General features: G+C 38.4%; 1 protein-coding gene across 5 annotated transcripts in view; it reads left to right on the forward strand.

The window, feature by feature from the left end:
- Positions 1-14,799, forward strand: part of ASB7 (ankyrin repeat and SOCS box containing 7) — a 30,432-nt gene that overhangs the window by 1,652 nt on the left and 13,981 nt on the right. For 3 of the 5 annotated variants that reach the window (XR_008823095.1, XM_056346767.1, XM_056346764.1), the window contains exons 3-4: positions 4,979-5,077; positions 8,188-8,448. Coding sequence is in view for 4 of the 5 variants with exons in the window: in XM_056346767.1 (XP_056202742.1) it covers positions 8,238-8,448 (211 nt within the window). In the remaining variant the exon portion in view is untranslated. Of the gene's footprint in view, positions 1-3,885; positions 4,102-4,978; positions 5,078-8,187; positions 8,449-14,799 lie in introns of all 5 variants that reach the window. The other 2 variants (XM_056346765.1, XM_056346766.1) reach the window with 2 other exon arrangements.

A 14,799-nucleotide genomic window follows, 5' to 3' on the forward strand; every position in this document is an offset into this window, starting at 1 on the left:
AGGTGCTTGAGGGGAAAAAGTGAAAGGAGTCATCAAAAACTGAATCCTGCTGGTAGGAGGATGGCTAGGTTTCAGGGGGAGAGCAGTTTGTCGGAAGAATTGCTTTTTTTACGTGGTAAGATGAAGAGATGGGTTCTAGAAGGAGAGGGAGTGGGGGGGTGAATGATGTCACTCAGCCTTTTTCTGCATCCTACTGTTAGCGTGCTCCAAATAATGGAGTTTCTGCGTGTTCTTTTAATGCAGCTGTCTTGAATCCATTCTAATCTGTTTCAAATGTAGATGAGCCTGTGATATTTTGGCAAATAATATCCTCTATATAGGTCTCTCTGGTCTTTATTGTGATTTCAGAGATGCCATTGACTGTACCAGAATGTTTTTCATTGTCAGCAACGAATTATTTTTTAGCATTAGTTGCAGGGGAAAGAGCAGTACCTGTTGCCAACAATCTTGGTCAAGGGTGATCCATCTATATTTTTCTAATATAGGTGTCCTTAGCATACAACGAAAAAGAGCTGCTACATGTCAAAGATTAAATAGAAAATCTTCCCATGACACAAGTGCAATGAGTTCTGAGATACAGTTTTGAAAGTACAGGGAAGAAATAGTCCATGGTTTTTTGATAGTGTGCTGCAAAACCGTGAGTAATAGTGGAACGTGTGGACGTGCCCGGTGTGATTGCAGGAGGGATTTTTATGCTAATAGGTGAGACAGATGTGCATTAGTGCAAACTTAACAGTGCAGTTATGGCACACCTGTTTCATCTGAAGTTGGTTTATTATAACACCTTCTTTACAACCCATCCGGTGCATCTAATGTCAGGGCTTGTGTTAATGTAGATACTCCAACAGGACACCTCTTGGTGTGGATAAGTCAGAAGATCTTTGGATTTATTCATGCAAGGAAATTAAGTTCTCATTTGATTTGTGAACCTCATTCCTAATGTGAAATGCCAGTGCAGCAAAGTTTGATTCAGACACAGAGACTGGAATTGAGTTCACAGGAATCAGGGAATTAGCTGCTGGCAGAAATTTGCACATGGTCAAAACAAGGAACAGAGATCAATGATATGCTGAAGTCCTGTTCTTGATCTCTGGAAGCAGTGCAGCGTATTGCAAGTACACCTAGACCCTTAGATAAAGTTGCACATCCATATTTTCTTTTTTGTCTTCAGGCTGTATACTCATTTTTTTTGTTTTGTCTTACTGTGAATTCGCAGCCCTTAAAGGAAATGTGCCGTCTGTGAGGCTGTTTTCCATTGTTCCAGCATTTGCTTACAGAATGATACTCTCGCAGTGAAAAACTTGCTTTATTCGCTGAAGTCATCCAATGAATTTTGTCCACTTGGATTCTTTTATGCTATATTAAAAAGAAATACAGAGCAAATACAAGTCTTCCAGAGACTGTTGAATGAAGTAAACTCTATAAGCAGCACTCATTTTGTTCATCTGCTGTGCTATGAGTATTAGGGCTGAAGCGGCTGTTCTAATGTGGTTGGAACTAGCCACCGTTTTCTGCTTTTGTCATTCTATGACATACTGGTGTTTGGATTCTTTAATGATAGTAAGTCATGTTAAAATATGTAACACTTGCAACAAATTATTACTTCTAAGGTTAAGCTTTCTTCTGACTCTTACTGGTTAAACCTTAGTAACAGCACCACTGTAAGTTAGAAGAGGGTTTGTATTTTATGCTTGGTACAAGAGGACCTCCAAGCATGCCGCAGAGCACAAGCTCCCTGCGGTTTGTCAGCGCACATCTTGGAGGAGGGTTGCGGCTGTGCGAACCCTATGCAGCATTCTCTACTGGGAAATATCCGTAAGGCCTTGCTTTAGCGCTAGCATTGAGGTCCTTGATCTGGAAGGATTTGCAGTATTTTCTTCACCGGGCTCTGCCTGTGGTTAAGGTTGCCAGTGAGGATGGTAAGCAGCTGATGAGTTACCAGTGTTTTCTGAAGGTGAGGTCTCTTATTTTGCTCTTTAGTTTGCAGAACTGAAGTTACTTGAGCTGGGTGATTTCACTAATTCTCCATCAGGCCCAAAACTCGGACCTCGCAGCCTCTCTGTGAAGTGGATAATACTTGGTAAAATGATAGCTCTGTACTTCAGTTTCAGCCACCTGCAGAATGTAACAACACAACAGCTGCTTATTAGTATATAACACCACCAGTCAGCATCATACAATGTACCTGAAGCTGATGGACTTTAACTCCTTTAGTTACTTCAGTATGTCCAAGCTACGAGATGGCTTTATAGAAAGCTCTGATGAGAAGTGTGTAACTTGTAATGACCGCTTATGAAGAGTGAAGACTTCTTTCCTTTGAAGTAGCGGTTCCTCTGTGATGTTTTGGATTCATGCACTGTTAACTCATTGCTTTCGGGCCCAGCAATTAGCATGTGTTGCTTGGTGATTTTCATCTCAGCTACTTGGATACCTTGCTTGACGTCTTTCTGGAATGTAGCATTCCAGAAAATATGTTCAGGATTATAAGGCTCTGTGAAATTTTAATATTTCACATGTTATTTACAGACTTTACGATTGTCATATGAGAACACAAATGATAACATGATTGCTTGCCTTACTGTCTTGTCTGAAGAGCTCCTGAAATAGGAAACTAAGCGACATATGAAGATCATAGTCACAGTTTCTTTGTCAAACACATATTGACCATTTTTAAAATGCCATTTGAATGAGAACACATTTAGCTTGTTTGAGTTTTGAAATGGGTGGGAGAAGTGGGTTGTGAGAATAATGAATGCTTATGTGATTATCCTTTTCTACAGGGTTTCTTTTTTCTTGTTTATTTGCTTTAAATGTCTTGGAATACTTCAACCACAGACATCTAGGACCTACACTGATCAGGTCTATACTAGATATTAAATGTCATGTGTAATGGTACGCTTTCCTTTTTGTATAGAGTTAGGCTAACATCAATAAATATGGTCCTTATTGTGCTCTTGGATGTATAGTCTTGAGGCTTAGGAATCGGGTCTATCTATTACTTCATCTCAATAAGCAAAATACTGTATTATAAGGTCTTGCTCTTAGTACCAACCTTGAACTTTCTTTAATGTGAGTATATACGTATGTCGGAATTAATTTTCCACATGATGTTTGCAGTGACTTTAGTGAAGTGACACACTGATGTAGAAAAGTCTGAGACCTCTTTGACAACATGAGACATTATCAATAGATAATGTTTGCTATTTTTTTAGTGTGCTACTTTACTATAATTATTATTATTTTAAGCAAACTTTAAGTCATTGAGTAAGTGAGCTTTACTTTCACTAAATAAGACTTCTTTTTATTAAAGTTGCAGATCTTACTCTTGCCATATGCAGCTAATTTTCCTTTGGGGGGAAAAAGCTTGTTACTTTTTTAGTGGAGCAATCTGTTACCTTGTCTGTAGTCTGTGAAGTCAGTGCATTTCTAATTTGCATCAGCTAATAAAAAATGTGTGGGTTTTAAAGTGAAAATCATGCAAAAATTAAAGAAAAAAAAAAAGGTGAACCAGCGACTGATCGTCTATGCAAAAAAACAAGGCTAGAAATGTGATCAAATTAGGTCATGGCAGTGCAGTTTTGTGCAGGGCTGTGAGCATATCTGCAGACCTTGTATGTTTTATCTTGGGAAGCAAAGCTCTTGGAAAATGTGCATAAGAGGGATGAAGAGAGCTTTTTTCATCCTCCTCTTCTGAGCTATCGTTGGGAAAGCAACATTTTATATTGCATAAAGTGACGGAAATTTTAACTTAAGCTAAAAGCTGCACAGTTCATAGAATTGTTCTGGTGCAACTCATTTGCAGAAGAAACAGGTCACAGTTGGTTTTGTGTGATCTGCTATACAATGAAGTATTTAATGTTTTTATTACTTATTATATTATTGCAGTGCTCACACGTGATAAGGGGTCCTGTCATGAGAAGCTTGCAGCCAAAGTGAACAAAAGGTCAGATAGAGGTGTACAAAGGATTGATGAAATAACATGGATGCTCTCAACGGCTCTCAACAGTGCTGTGAGAAATGGTCTGTCATTGGGACTGATCCTGTTAACTGCAGATGACAAGGAAGGAGGATAAGGAGGGCAAGTCTGGAGGAGGAAACTGGGTAGGGATTGTAACTGGCATTCAGTAAACTTCGATATTAAAAAAGAGAGTTTTTATATGTGCAGAAAAGGCTGAAGATTTTTGAGGTGGTGGTAGTATTGGTTGTATTGTGAAGGTATCTGTATCTGATTGTGAAACGCAGCATGTGTTAGCCTGAATCTGTCATGTGAAGGAGAGATGACTATCTGGTGGTGCTAGAAGTCCAGTTGAAGGACATAGAAGTCAATGCTCTATGTTGTCAGGTTTTATCCTTTAGATAGGGAAGCGCAGATGGGATGGAGATGTAAAAATAAAAACAACCAAACAAAACCCACCAAAACAAAACGCAAAGCCAACAAAAAAACCCCCAAAATGACCAAAGCCAAACCCACCACCAACAACAACAAATCAGGAAAAAAAACCCCAAAACCCAACCAAACAACTAAAACCCACAAAAATGAGTTGGGAGGAACTAAATGGATCCTGAAGGTTTTTCCTGGTATCTCACTCCCACAGGGTGATGTTGAGCAGTCAGGCAGAAATAGCTACTGTGTAACCTTTGCATCCATTCTTGTTCCATGGCAGGAGTAGATAAATGTAATCCTTAGAGAAAAGCTTAGACCATTTCTTCAAGGTTTACTCCAGAGAGGAAGCACATCTCTTGTTTCTCTCGTCTTCCATAAAATACCCTCTGTAGCCTTTTCCTGATCTGGCAGAAGCAAACTCTCGCCACCTCAGCCTCTGGAGGACTGTTGGATTAATGAAAGAAAACACACTTCAGGGCCTTTTCTGGCATAACTGCATTAAAATGTAGCGTTCTAGCACAGGTACAAAGTAAAAGTAAGCGAACACCTTGCTTTTACTCTTTGCAACTAATAAGGAATATCATTTTTTTTAAGGGGTAGCAGGTTGTTTGACACATATGGGCACACAAGATTATGAATAGTGAAGACAATGAAGAGTGGGACATCCATCAAAGAGTAACAACCTCTCATAAGGTAATTCAGGAACACATTGAACTTATCCTGTTGTACTTGCAAAATCAATTAAGTAGTTGTTGTTATCCTCCATTTTCATGGCACTATACAATCATTATAACCAAGAATGTATAGATGTATTCCCCTGCCCCCTGCTTCGTTTCATCTTTTTACTTGCATGGAGAAAGCCAATATGTAGCAATCCAAATGCATACTGTGTTCTGAATGAGATTGATTAGAGTTGCAAAACATTAAATATTAAATGCAAAATGGCTAACGACTTCCAGTAGTCCTCCTTTCCTTCTCCAAAGATTGATGCTGTAAATGGGGATTTGCAAACAGGAGTTTTAAATGATCTATGGAGCAGAAGTGAAAATATTTTCAGAGCTGGTGTGTACCTAGAACTATCCTGAAACCTTTAATGTTACAGTTAAGTATTATTGTAATATGAATTTCATTGCTTGCCATAGGGGTGAGATAGAAGAGTAGATATTTACAGAAACTGCACAAGTGATAAAAGGAGCCTGACTTTGTCTTCTGCTTTGTATGTTTTAGTATTTATGTACTTTAGTACTGGCTTATTTGAATAAGCTTTGCTAGTCACATGCAACATATGGGGCCAGTGCCAACTTTTTATAATGCTGCATTACAAATATACCCACCAGCTGAGAAGTGTGATATAAAGAGCTTTGCTTTTTCTTAACCAACTGTCTTCATAGATAGTTGCAGGGGGAATGCTGCTGGTCCCTTAAATCGAGAAATCCCTTTTTGCTTCATCTATTTAGACATCCTATCTCTTTCTGCAGATTTTGAGCAACTAGTTTGACCTTAATTTTCAGGATCACATGAGATCTTGCAAGTATTAGTCCTTTACAAGAAGGGACTGTAAAAATGGCAGTAGAAAGTTTCTTAACTTTTGATCAGATATGCTCAGTTTGAGGAAAAAGTTTTCATGTCTTGGTTTTTTACACATTTGGAAAGTAGGGCTAAAGAGACAAACTGATTTTTTTTTTTTGTAAGGTTCTCCCCCTGAACTCATACTTTTTATCAGTTCAATTCTACAGCTTTTACTTGTAAATCCAAAGAAAGTTCTTGTAGTTGGAATTCCATTAATAGTCCTGTTAGTGGTGTGATCCAGAATGAAGTCAAGCTCACTGTCTTATAGGTGAGCATGTTCTGAAGTGCTAATTGGAATTTAGAAAAGAGCTTACCAAAAGCTCATTAGAGTCCACAGAAATACTTCCATTGTCATCAGATTAACCGAGTTTGATTTTTGGAATATGCTGCAAAAGCTGAACTATTGAGTTAGCAGTTGCCAGTTTGTAAATCGCCTTTTCTTCCAGGGTCGTACTATAAACCAAAACAAAGCCTGTACCCAAGTCATGTATAAACTATTGAGCTAAAAAGTCATTTTTGGTAACCCTATGTTGAAATAGTGATTGTTGCCATACATGGTAAATTGAGGCATTTACAAATGTCAGACAGGCATTTGCTGTGTGTTAATTTCCATATTTGCAATGTAAGTAGGGTCATTGTAGCCACCTGTTAATTATGACTTTATATCTCTCCAAGAAGCAGATAAATAACTTTTTTTGCAATGGGTGCAACTAGGTTATAGAAGAGTAAATAGATAGGTATGCCTTTATCTGGAAAGATGGCAGTGATTGATGTTTTCACTTTTCTCTTGTCTGTGTGTATATCTGGATCACAGGAAAACAAGTACCCAGCGGGATATGGGGAGTTGATTGCGGTGTCTTTTGAATGACCTATGAATCATAAGGATCTGGAAATTCTTATGATATTTACGTAAAAGAAGGTTTAGGTGATGATGTGGGGTTGACATCCTAATAAAACAGGGTTGCTGTAAATTAAGTTTTGCTTAAAATTAATTTTTGTCTTTAGAACTTTTCCTTGCATTTTAATCTTGATTAACTTTACAGGAGTTAAAATACATTTTTCTTTCTCTTTTTTTTATCTTCTAGTTAATATCCATTGCAACAGTTTTTGACTATTTTCTGAGACTCCTATTGTTCATCATTACCCTTCTCATGTCCTTCTTTTATTCTCTTTCTTTTGATATTCCTTTCCATTGTAGGAATATCTGTTAATGGGATATGATACACAATGTATGTGAAAATGTAAACACTTAACAGACTTTTTATACTGTGGAAGAATCCCTAAATACCTGTGGGTTTTGTGTTGTTTTTTTTTTTCTTGTCCCCAGCTGGGTAGCAAGTAGAACTACAGATGAATACTTTTCAAACAGAGCATGGCATAGAGCACTTCTTTCTATCCCAGTGTATGCTTTTTTGGTCTAGCGCTCTCACATGCTGTATCAAGGCAATTATAAATCTAATTGTTCTGGTATATGTTTTCATAGCGTTTGACATAGCTGTATTAACTGTACTTACGTGTTTTCAGGTCTTTTATATTATCATCTTTGTGTTTAATTTTTGGAATGTAGAGGTTCTTTGCAGCCTTCATGTACTAATGAAGTCCACAAGCCAAAATACAGACAGTTGACTCATTTTAAAAAAAAGAAGGGGGGGGAGAGAAAGGAAAAAGAAAATTTAATTTTCAGTTTAACCATTAGTCTTACTAATATTCACGTACCGTAGGGCACAAGAAAAGATTATATTGGTAAGATGACAGTGTTTTCACTGAAGCTTAGAGGTGATACGTTTCTAGAAAAAAACCCAAAAGAATAAAAACATAGTTCACTTGCTCTAGCAATGTTGTTTCATGCAACAGCTTACAACATCTATTTAAACAGTATCTTTGGAGTTAGTGGTATGAACAGTGTTGTGATTCCAGAGATGTTGGGTTCCAGAGATATTTCGTTTTGCTTATTGGTCAGGTGCTTTGACTGTTGGCTGTTGTTTGCTGTAATTTCTGAGGAAGATGTTTGCTATTTATAATGTGGAAATGCCCTTTCCTCTTGCAGATCAATGATGTGAACCATATCGTATGATTTTGCTAGCAACAGTGAGATTGGGTTTTATCCTCTGTATAAGACAACTTTGCTCTGCATATAGCGAATAAATCTTAGCTTTTCGTTAGTGCTGATCTTTTTTCCAGATATCTCTTTCCTGTCCCAATCCTAATTTATTCAAGCTTTATATTGATTCAAGGTGACTAGTGTGACCTCATGACGCTTCTGTAAAAGCCAGATTCAGCTAGGATGTTACACCATCACTGTCGGAGAAACCCTGAACTACAGGAAGAGTTGCAGATTCAGGCTGCAGTTGCTGCTGGCGATGTTCACACCGTACGCAAGATGCTGGAGCAAGGATATTCTCCAAATGGTCGAGATGCCAATGGCTGGACCTTGCTTCATTTCTCTGCAGCAAGAGGGAAAGAGAGATGTGTCCGTGTTTTTCTTGAACATGGAGGTGAGTTGCCTAGAGAGAAAAATCTTGATACCCATCTTGGCTTTCTATCCCAATTTCCATTGTAGGGCTTTCCAGCACTCATTAGGTATCAGACTACTTCTGGGTTTCTTTTTTCTTTTCTTTTTTATTATTATTTTTTTACTCTTTAGAGTAGCACTTCATCTCTATTTACTTCTGATGTATACTCTGTGAATGAGGTAACAGATTAGCTTTATACCTTAATACTGTACTACTTTTTTTCTTTTTTTTTTTTCCTTTTTTTCCCCCCCTCAGAATTGTCTAGGAATTGTCAAAAGAGAATGAATAAGCATTATGAAAACAGGGCAGAAGGACTCTTTATAAAATTCAATGCACTCGCTGTAGACTTTTCTCCTCTCTTAAGGGGTATTATTAGAGGAAGGCAGGTCCTTGAACTGTAATCTTGGGGAAGTTTGTTTCATAATTCTCAAGCAAGTTAACAAGTTGCGTTAAAGGCTAAGTTTCTGTATAGGCTTTAATAGAGTCCACTGAACTTTGTGATAACATTACTCTTTGTGCAAAGACTTCGGTGTCAGCTAGTTCAGTGCTGAGTTTACACCTCTCCTGCATCGGTCCGTAGTGAAGCTTTATTTCAAGAGCTGATTGAGTTTTGTTGGTTTGTGATGTATTTGCTTGAGTGATGAAGATTACCCCTCAAATGGTGCAGTCAGGATTTCTTTTTGCTGTATCTTCTTTCAAGGACACCTAAAGGTTTAGAAATGGGTAGTCTTACAATGGAAAGACAAAATAAAAATTCTAGATGTTCTCCACATTCTGATTAGTGCCCTTAAAGAACAGCATCCTCTATTCTAGTGCTGTTCTTATCAAATGAATGAACTAATGTTTTCAGCCGAAACCAGGACACCTAAGGAAAGTGAAATTATCTTTTTGATGCTTTAGATACCTGAGGCTGTATGGATCCCTTATGTGTGTCACAGTATTAGTCAGATATATGGATCACCCATATAATTTGATGGCATTAATAGGCTGTGGTATTTGTACAATTAGTGACATAGTTCTTAAGCGCAGTAGTGAAATACACCATTGATTTACCTACTACAGATTCTAACCATACAGCATACAGTTAGAATTTAGCAATTACAAAAAAAAAAATCTAACCATACAATATTAGCAAGCCCTCATGTCCTTATTGAAAGGGGGGGGGGGGGGGGGGAGGGGAGCTAGTAAACTGCACTAACAAATAACTTACATTACATTTGAGAAGTAGAATTTTATGTGGGTAATCTCAAGCCTTCAGTTTGGTAATTCAAAAATTTGAGGTCTCAAAATGCATTGGTTTTATCTCGTAAACTTGAAGATGATCTGAAAAAACCCCACCAACAAACCCTTCTGTATTCCTGAGTATTTTTGTTGTATAGGTTTTGATATTAGATAGCTGCTGATGCAGTGTTTTGGTTTTATTTTTGTTATTTCCTATATGATGTACCAGCTGAATCTGGTGCCTCATGAAAACTGCCTGTAATGAAACACCCTTGTTCTGGAAGCAGTATAGTGTTTAATCACCAGGACTAGAAAGTTGAGTAACAAATAGTGTGAGGGTTAGTCATCTATGGCAGCTTTCCTGTAGCTGAGCCTCACTTCAGAAAATTGGTGCTGTTTTGTGCCTTGCCTTGTTTTACCTCCAAACAGAGGCATAAAAGATAATGAGTATTTAAGACATAATAATGTCACAAATGAGCTATTAAGGAGTGAATGAGCTGACGCTTAAAAGCAGAGTTAATCATGCCTGCATCATTAGTGAGAGGTTTGTGTCTACCTTTCCTCATATAGTCTCCACCTTTCTCAAGAAGTGGATTATTTTGATGTTGGCGTTTAATCCCTGTGGACCAAAATGATATTGGGGTGAAGGAAAAAGTAATTTTCTGGTGCGAATCTTATGGTAAACAGGGTATTGAACTGACCATGTACGTTAGTAATAAAGAAGATAGTGAGAGGGAGCGGATGGAGTTCTGGAGGAAAGCGGGAACTGAGAGTGGGAAAGAAGGGGAAACTGGTGATAGTTGTCTAGAGGGATGATGAAGCTGAGCAGAACTGGAAGTATTTTCTTAGCACAGGAATGAGAAAACAACGCTGGGCTGTTGCTGAGGGTAGTGCTGAGCCTCAGATCTGCGATGCTGAGAGACTGCTGATGTAGTCTTGCATGATAGTGGGATGGAGATGGGAGTTTGGCTAATAAAGGCTGAGAAGGAATCTGGTCACTGACCTGGAAATAAAAGGTAGCTTCTTATGGGAGTCATGACCTGGCCACCTCCTGCTTTTCTGTTTTTTCTTCTCTTCCGTCATTGCTCACCAGCAAAGAAAAGAGCCAGAGGACAGCATTGTGCATGCAGATTGGCTGATTTCAGTGGAGGTGGTGGAAGAGGAGGAAGCTTTTTATTATCTGCTGAGCAAGGAGACACAGATAGATGGGGAAAATGCATAAAACCCAGTCCAGACTAAAGGATGAAACCAGCAGAAATACCAACTAGATACAGAGGTAATAGGTCAGATGATAAATACACTTTAGCAAGTGATGAAATGAGGAAAGTTAAGCAGGATCATGAATTAGTTTTCATGAAAAATAGTGAATTTGAGTTTCTTAGTGTATTTGCCTCACTTTAATAAAGGGCAGATTTTTGAAGCCAGCTCTTTCCGTAGAAACAATCTAGACTCACAAAGCTGGACAGGAAAGCAACACAAAAATAAGGAGTGTAGTTCTCAGTAATCCTGGATTTTTGCACGACAAACCCTTTTTCCCCCTTTAGTGTACTTCTTTTTTTAAAATTTATTTTCAAAATTACATATTGAGACAGACAATCCAACCCTGGACAAGAACTATTTTATTAATCCCCAACTGCCACTGTTAACGTTACAACGAACTAAAGTCTCGAAAGTGTGTAGTTGTTAGCTGCCCCTTGGTGATATCTTCTCAATAATAATTGAGCAGGACAGTTTCTGTTTACTCGTATTGAAGTAAAGAAATGATTCACTAAAGCTCCTAGAAATTGAAGGGTAACAGAAAGAAGTAGCCAAACAGATATATTTTTTATTTTTAGTCTTGACTGCAAGGTATCTATATTTTAGTACGGTCATGCAGAATCTGGGAGAAACTATAGAGAATGCCAAATGTTCATACCCCTCAGCTAGCTCATACAGTGTTTCTGTGTCTGAACAGTAATGCTTTCCTGGAGGTCTTTTGTATCAATGTTGTCCTAGAAAATTTAAAAGAGAAGCTCTATGTAGCCCTGTTTCTAAACTGTGTGGTCAGAATGAAACCCTAGTTGGGGGAATTAAGCTTGAAATAACAGAAGTCCTTTTTGAAGCCAGAAGCATTGCTTTCCTGGCTTCCCAAACTAGGTTGTGATGCTGATCTAATGAAGGTATCAAGAAAGAAGGGAAACTGTCCCACTGAGCTGTAAATTGAAACTCTAAAATATTTGACTCTTAGGAATCTATATAGCCTTTAGATTACAGTATTAGAAAATAATTTCATTAACAGTAGAGTTTAAATGACTAGCTTAGGTGCCCAACTTTTAACATGAAATAGACTAAAACAAATATTCAGTGTTGCAAATTTTCAGTCTCAAGTGAGCTTGATTGCAGTAATTTGGTACCCTTGATAAGTAGTTCAAGGTTTATACTGTTGTATTGTGCCTTATATTTAAGAACATTAGAAGTGACCAAATGCAGCTGCTCATGTTTCGAAGTTCTGCACTCCCCAAATCAATGGGAAGCCTGAAAAGAAATATTCGTTTGACAATCAGGATGGAGGCAAAATAAAGAAATGCTGGCAAGTGCTGGCTTCATCCCTTCCTAGTTAAATATACTTGTACCAGGTACTTTTCTGTTTTTGAAGGTAAACTGAGAATCATTCCCAATTCATTTCTAACTTTTGTGTTGCAGGGGAGAGTTACTTTACAGCATGATACCAATACTGAAGCCTTTTAAAAAAACAAACAAAAACCCCTCACGGTAGTCCGTGTTCTTAAGACAACATCAGCTTTGTAGTGCTACTTTTCCTAACAGGTAGTGAACGGATGGAAATTGTACGCAACATAATGCAGGTCCAACTTCTGCTAAAAGCCCTTGTGAAGTTGAGAAGATTTCCAGGAGATGGCAGCAAAACATTGACTGAATAGCAACCGACGTTTTGCTCTTGTTAAAATAGTTTCCTTAATCAAGGGCAATGCTGGTACTATTAGCTCACTAGAAGGCCATCATCTTAACGAGAATTACAATATTTTTGCCATGAGATTTCGTTACCGCGTTTACTTTTGGAAGGTTAGTTGTTTGTGTTGCTTGGTTATCCAGTTGAGAGGCTTTTTTTCTATTCTTATTGAGACGCTTCTCTTATATGACTTAGTAATTTTTTTGGTTCATTTTAGCAGTCGCAAGCAATGAAATTTTGGGAGTAAGGAGGGCATGGAAAGGTACTTAAAATTGTAGGCAAAGGACACCCTTATGTTGCAAGTAAATTGTTGGGTTTGCATTGCAGCAATTCATGTAAAAATATGTATATGTGCACACACAGAAGTTGGGGCATATCTGATTGAATTTGGACTTTGCATAAATAAATTAAACAGGCTAGCAGCAGTATCCTGCACTTCAGATGGGGGTAGAAATGATTGACTTGCATGCCCTGTGCAGCATGGAAGAGAGAAGGCATAACTTGAATTTTTTTATTTTTTTTTTTACCTTTTCTTTTTTTGGTGGAAAATGGCAGTGATTGCTGCTTTCTTCTTTCCATTATGCCCATCTTTCTCCCCTAATCATGCCTCCCAGAATGTATCATCCCTCTACATCTTAATTCTCATGCTTATGCTGCTCACTCTATTTATCACCAGCCAGGAGATAATCTAGAATAGACAGAGCAGTGCAAAGAAAGAGACCCTGGGAGCAGCAACCATCACTTTGAAATAGTATCTTTGTCTTTAATGACTTTGTGGGTTGTACTGATTCTTTGCTGTATTTTGGACATGATCACAGTGCAGGTTAGGAACCACCTACTCAGTCACTGACTTCATTTTTCTGTCAACCTGTGGGTGCTTCATCAATTACTTTAACTCAGGTTAGTATAACTTTACCGAGCACTGAAACTTCTGCTTTTCACAGAAGACTAGGAAGGCTGTCTCTACTAAGGGACTAAATTTTCCTTAATCTTTCGCTCATTATTTCTGCGTTCCTATTCTATACACTAGAGGCAGTTCTCACATTTTATTTTGCTGCGTTGTCAGGCTGCATTAGTTTGTATGGTGGATTTGTTTGTTTTGCTTTCTTCCCCTCAGTCTTCACTTTACATTTTAAAAAAAATCCTTGAAGTTGCTGGATCACCTTTGCAGCTGTATTCTATACTTCTGCATTCTTTCTTGCCGGTCCTTTTGTTTTGGTATGACATCTATTAGTGTGTTAGCTAAATATGGTCACAGTAGGTCCATACTGGGAAGTTTATTCCTGTTTTGTGTTAGCACCTTTGTGCGTTCAGGCTAAACTAGCTTAAAATTTGTATTGCATTGTGAACTTAACTTGCAGCAGGTCTAAATTTTGAGATGCAAAATGGCATTTTCCACCCTCTCCCTCTGTCATATTTGAGTGTGATGGCAACCGTGCAGAAAACTCTGACCTCTCCATGTGGTGCAGGAGAGCAAGTGCTCCTCTTGAGCGATGTGTGTGAGCATTGGGTGTTCATAGCCTTCAGCCAAGCTTGTTTTAAACATGAGTGGTCACAATGTCCTGCTCTTCCACACCCACCCCCTTCTAGACCACTGCTACTTTCCTTGTAAATGTGGTATGGAAGATGAGGAAATTACAAAGAATTCAATGTGCCAGGATACAAGGACAGGGCTGTCAAGGTTATGGAAGGTGGGAAGACACCCGTATGCTTGTCTGCTCTTAGCGATGATGTGCTTTGTGCGCAAATGTTGTATGATTACAGAGCAGACAACACCACGAGCAACTGTGAAGGGCAGACCTCAGCCGTTGTTTCCACAGATAGACGGGAGTATTGAAAACACGTCAGCTTAAGGCTAGTATCTTGTGTGCAGATAGTATCTCTGTTTACCAGTGAAGAGACTTAGGTTAGGAAGGTGCTTTAAGCTTCCAAACTTTAGTTTGTACCTCTTGGCATCCGATGGGCAGCACCTACAGATGGTAGAAGGAGAAACCTCGCAGCCCAGCTTGTTCTCTAGCTGAGAAGTGGTAATGAGACAGGCACTTTTCCTTTAGCAATTAAATTGGTACATGGGAGTAGTCACTGGTGTTACAAGTTTGGGTGTCCTGAGGAAATTAAGTAAATTGATTTGCTTATTTTAATTTTTAATCAGATTGAATTTTTGT

This window comes from Falco biarmicus, chromosome 7, assembly GCF_023638135.1.
Source record: "Falco biarmicus isolate bFalBia1 chromosome 7, bFalBia1.pri, whole genome shotgun sequence".
Classification (NCBI taxonomy): Eukaryota; Metazoa; Chordata; class Aves; order Falconiformes; family Falconidae; genus Falco; species Falco biarmicus.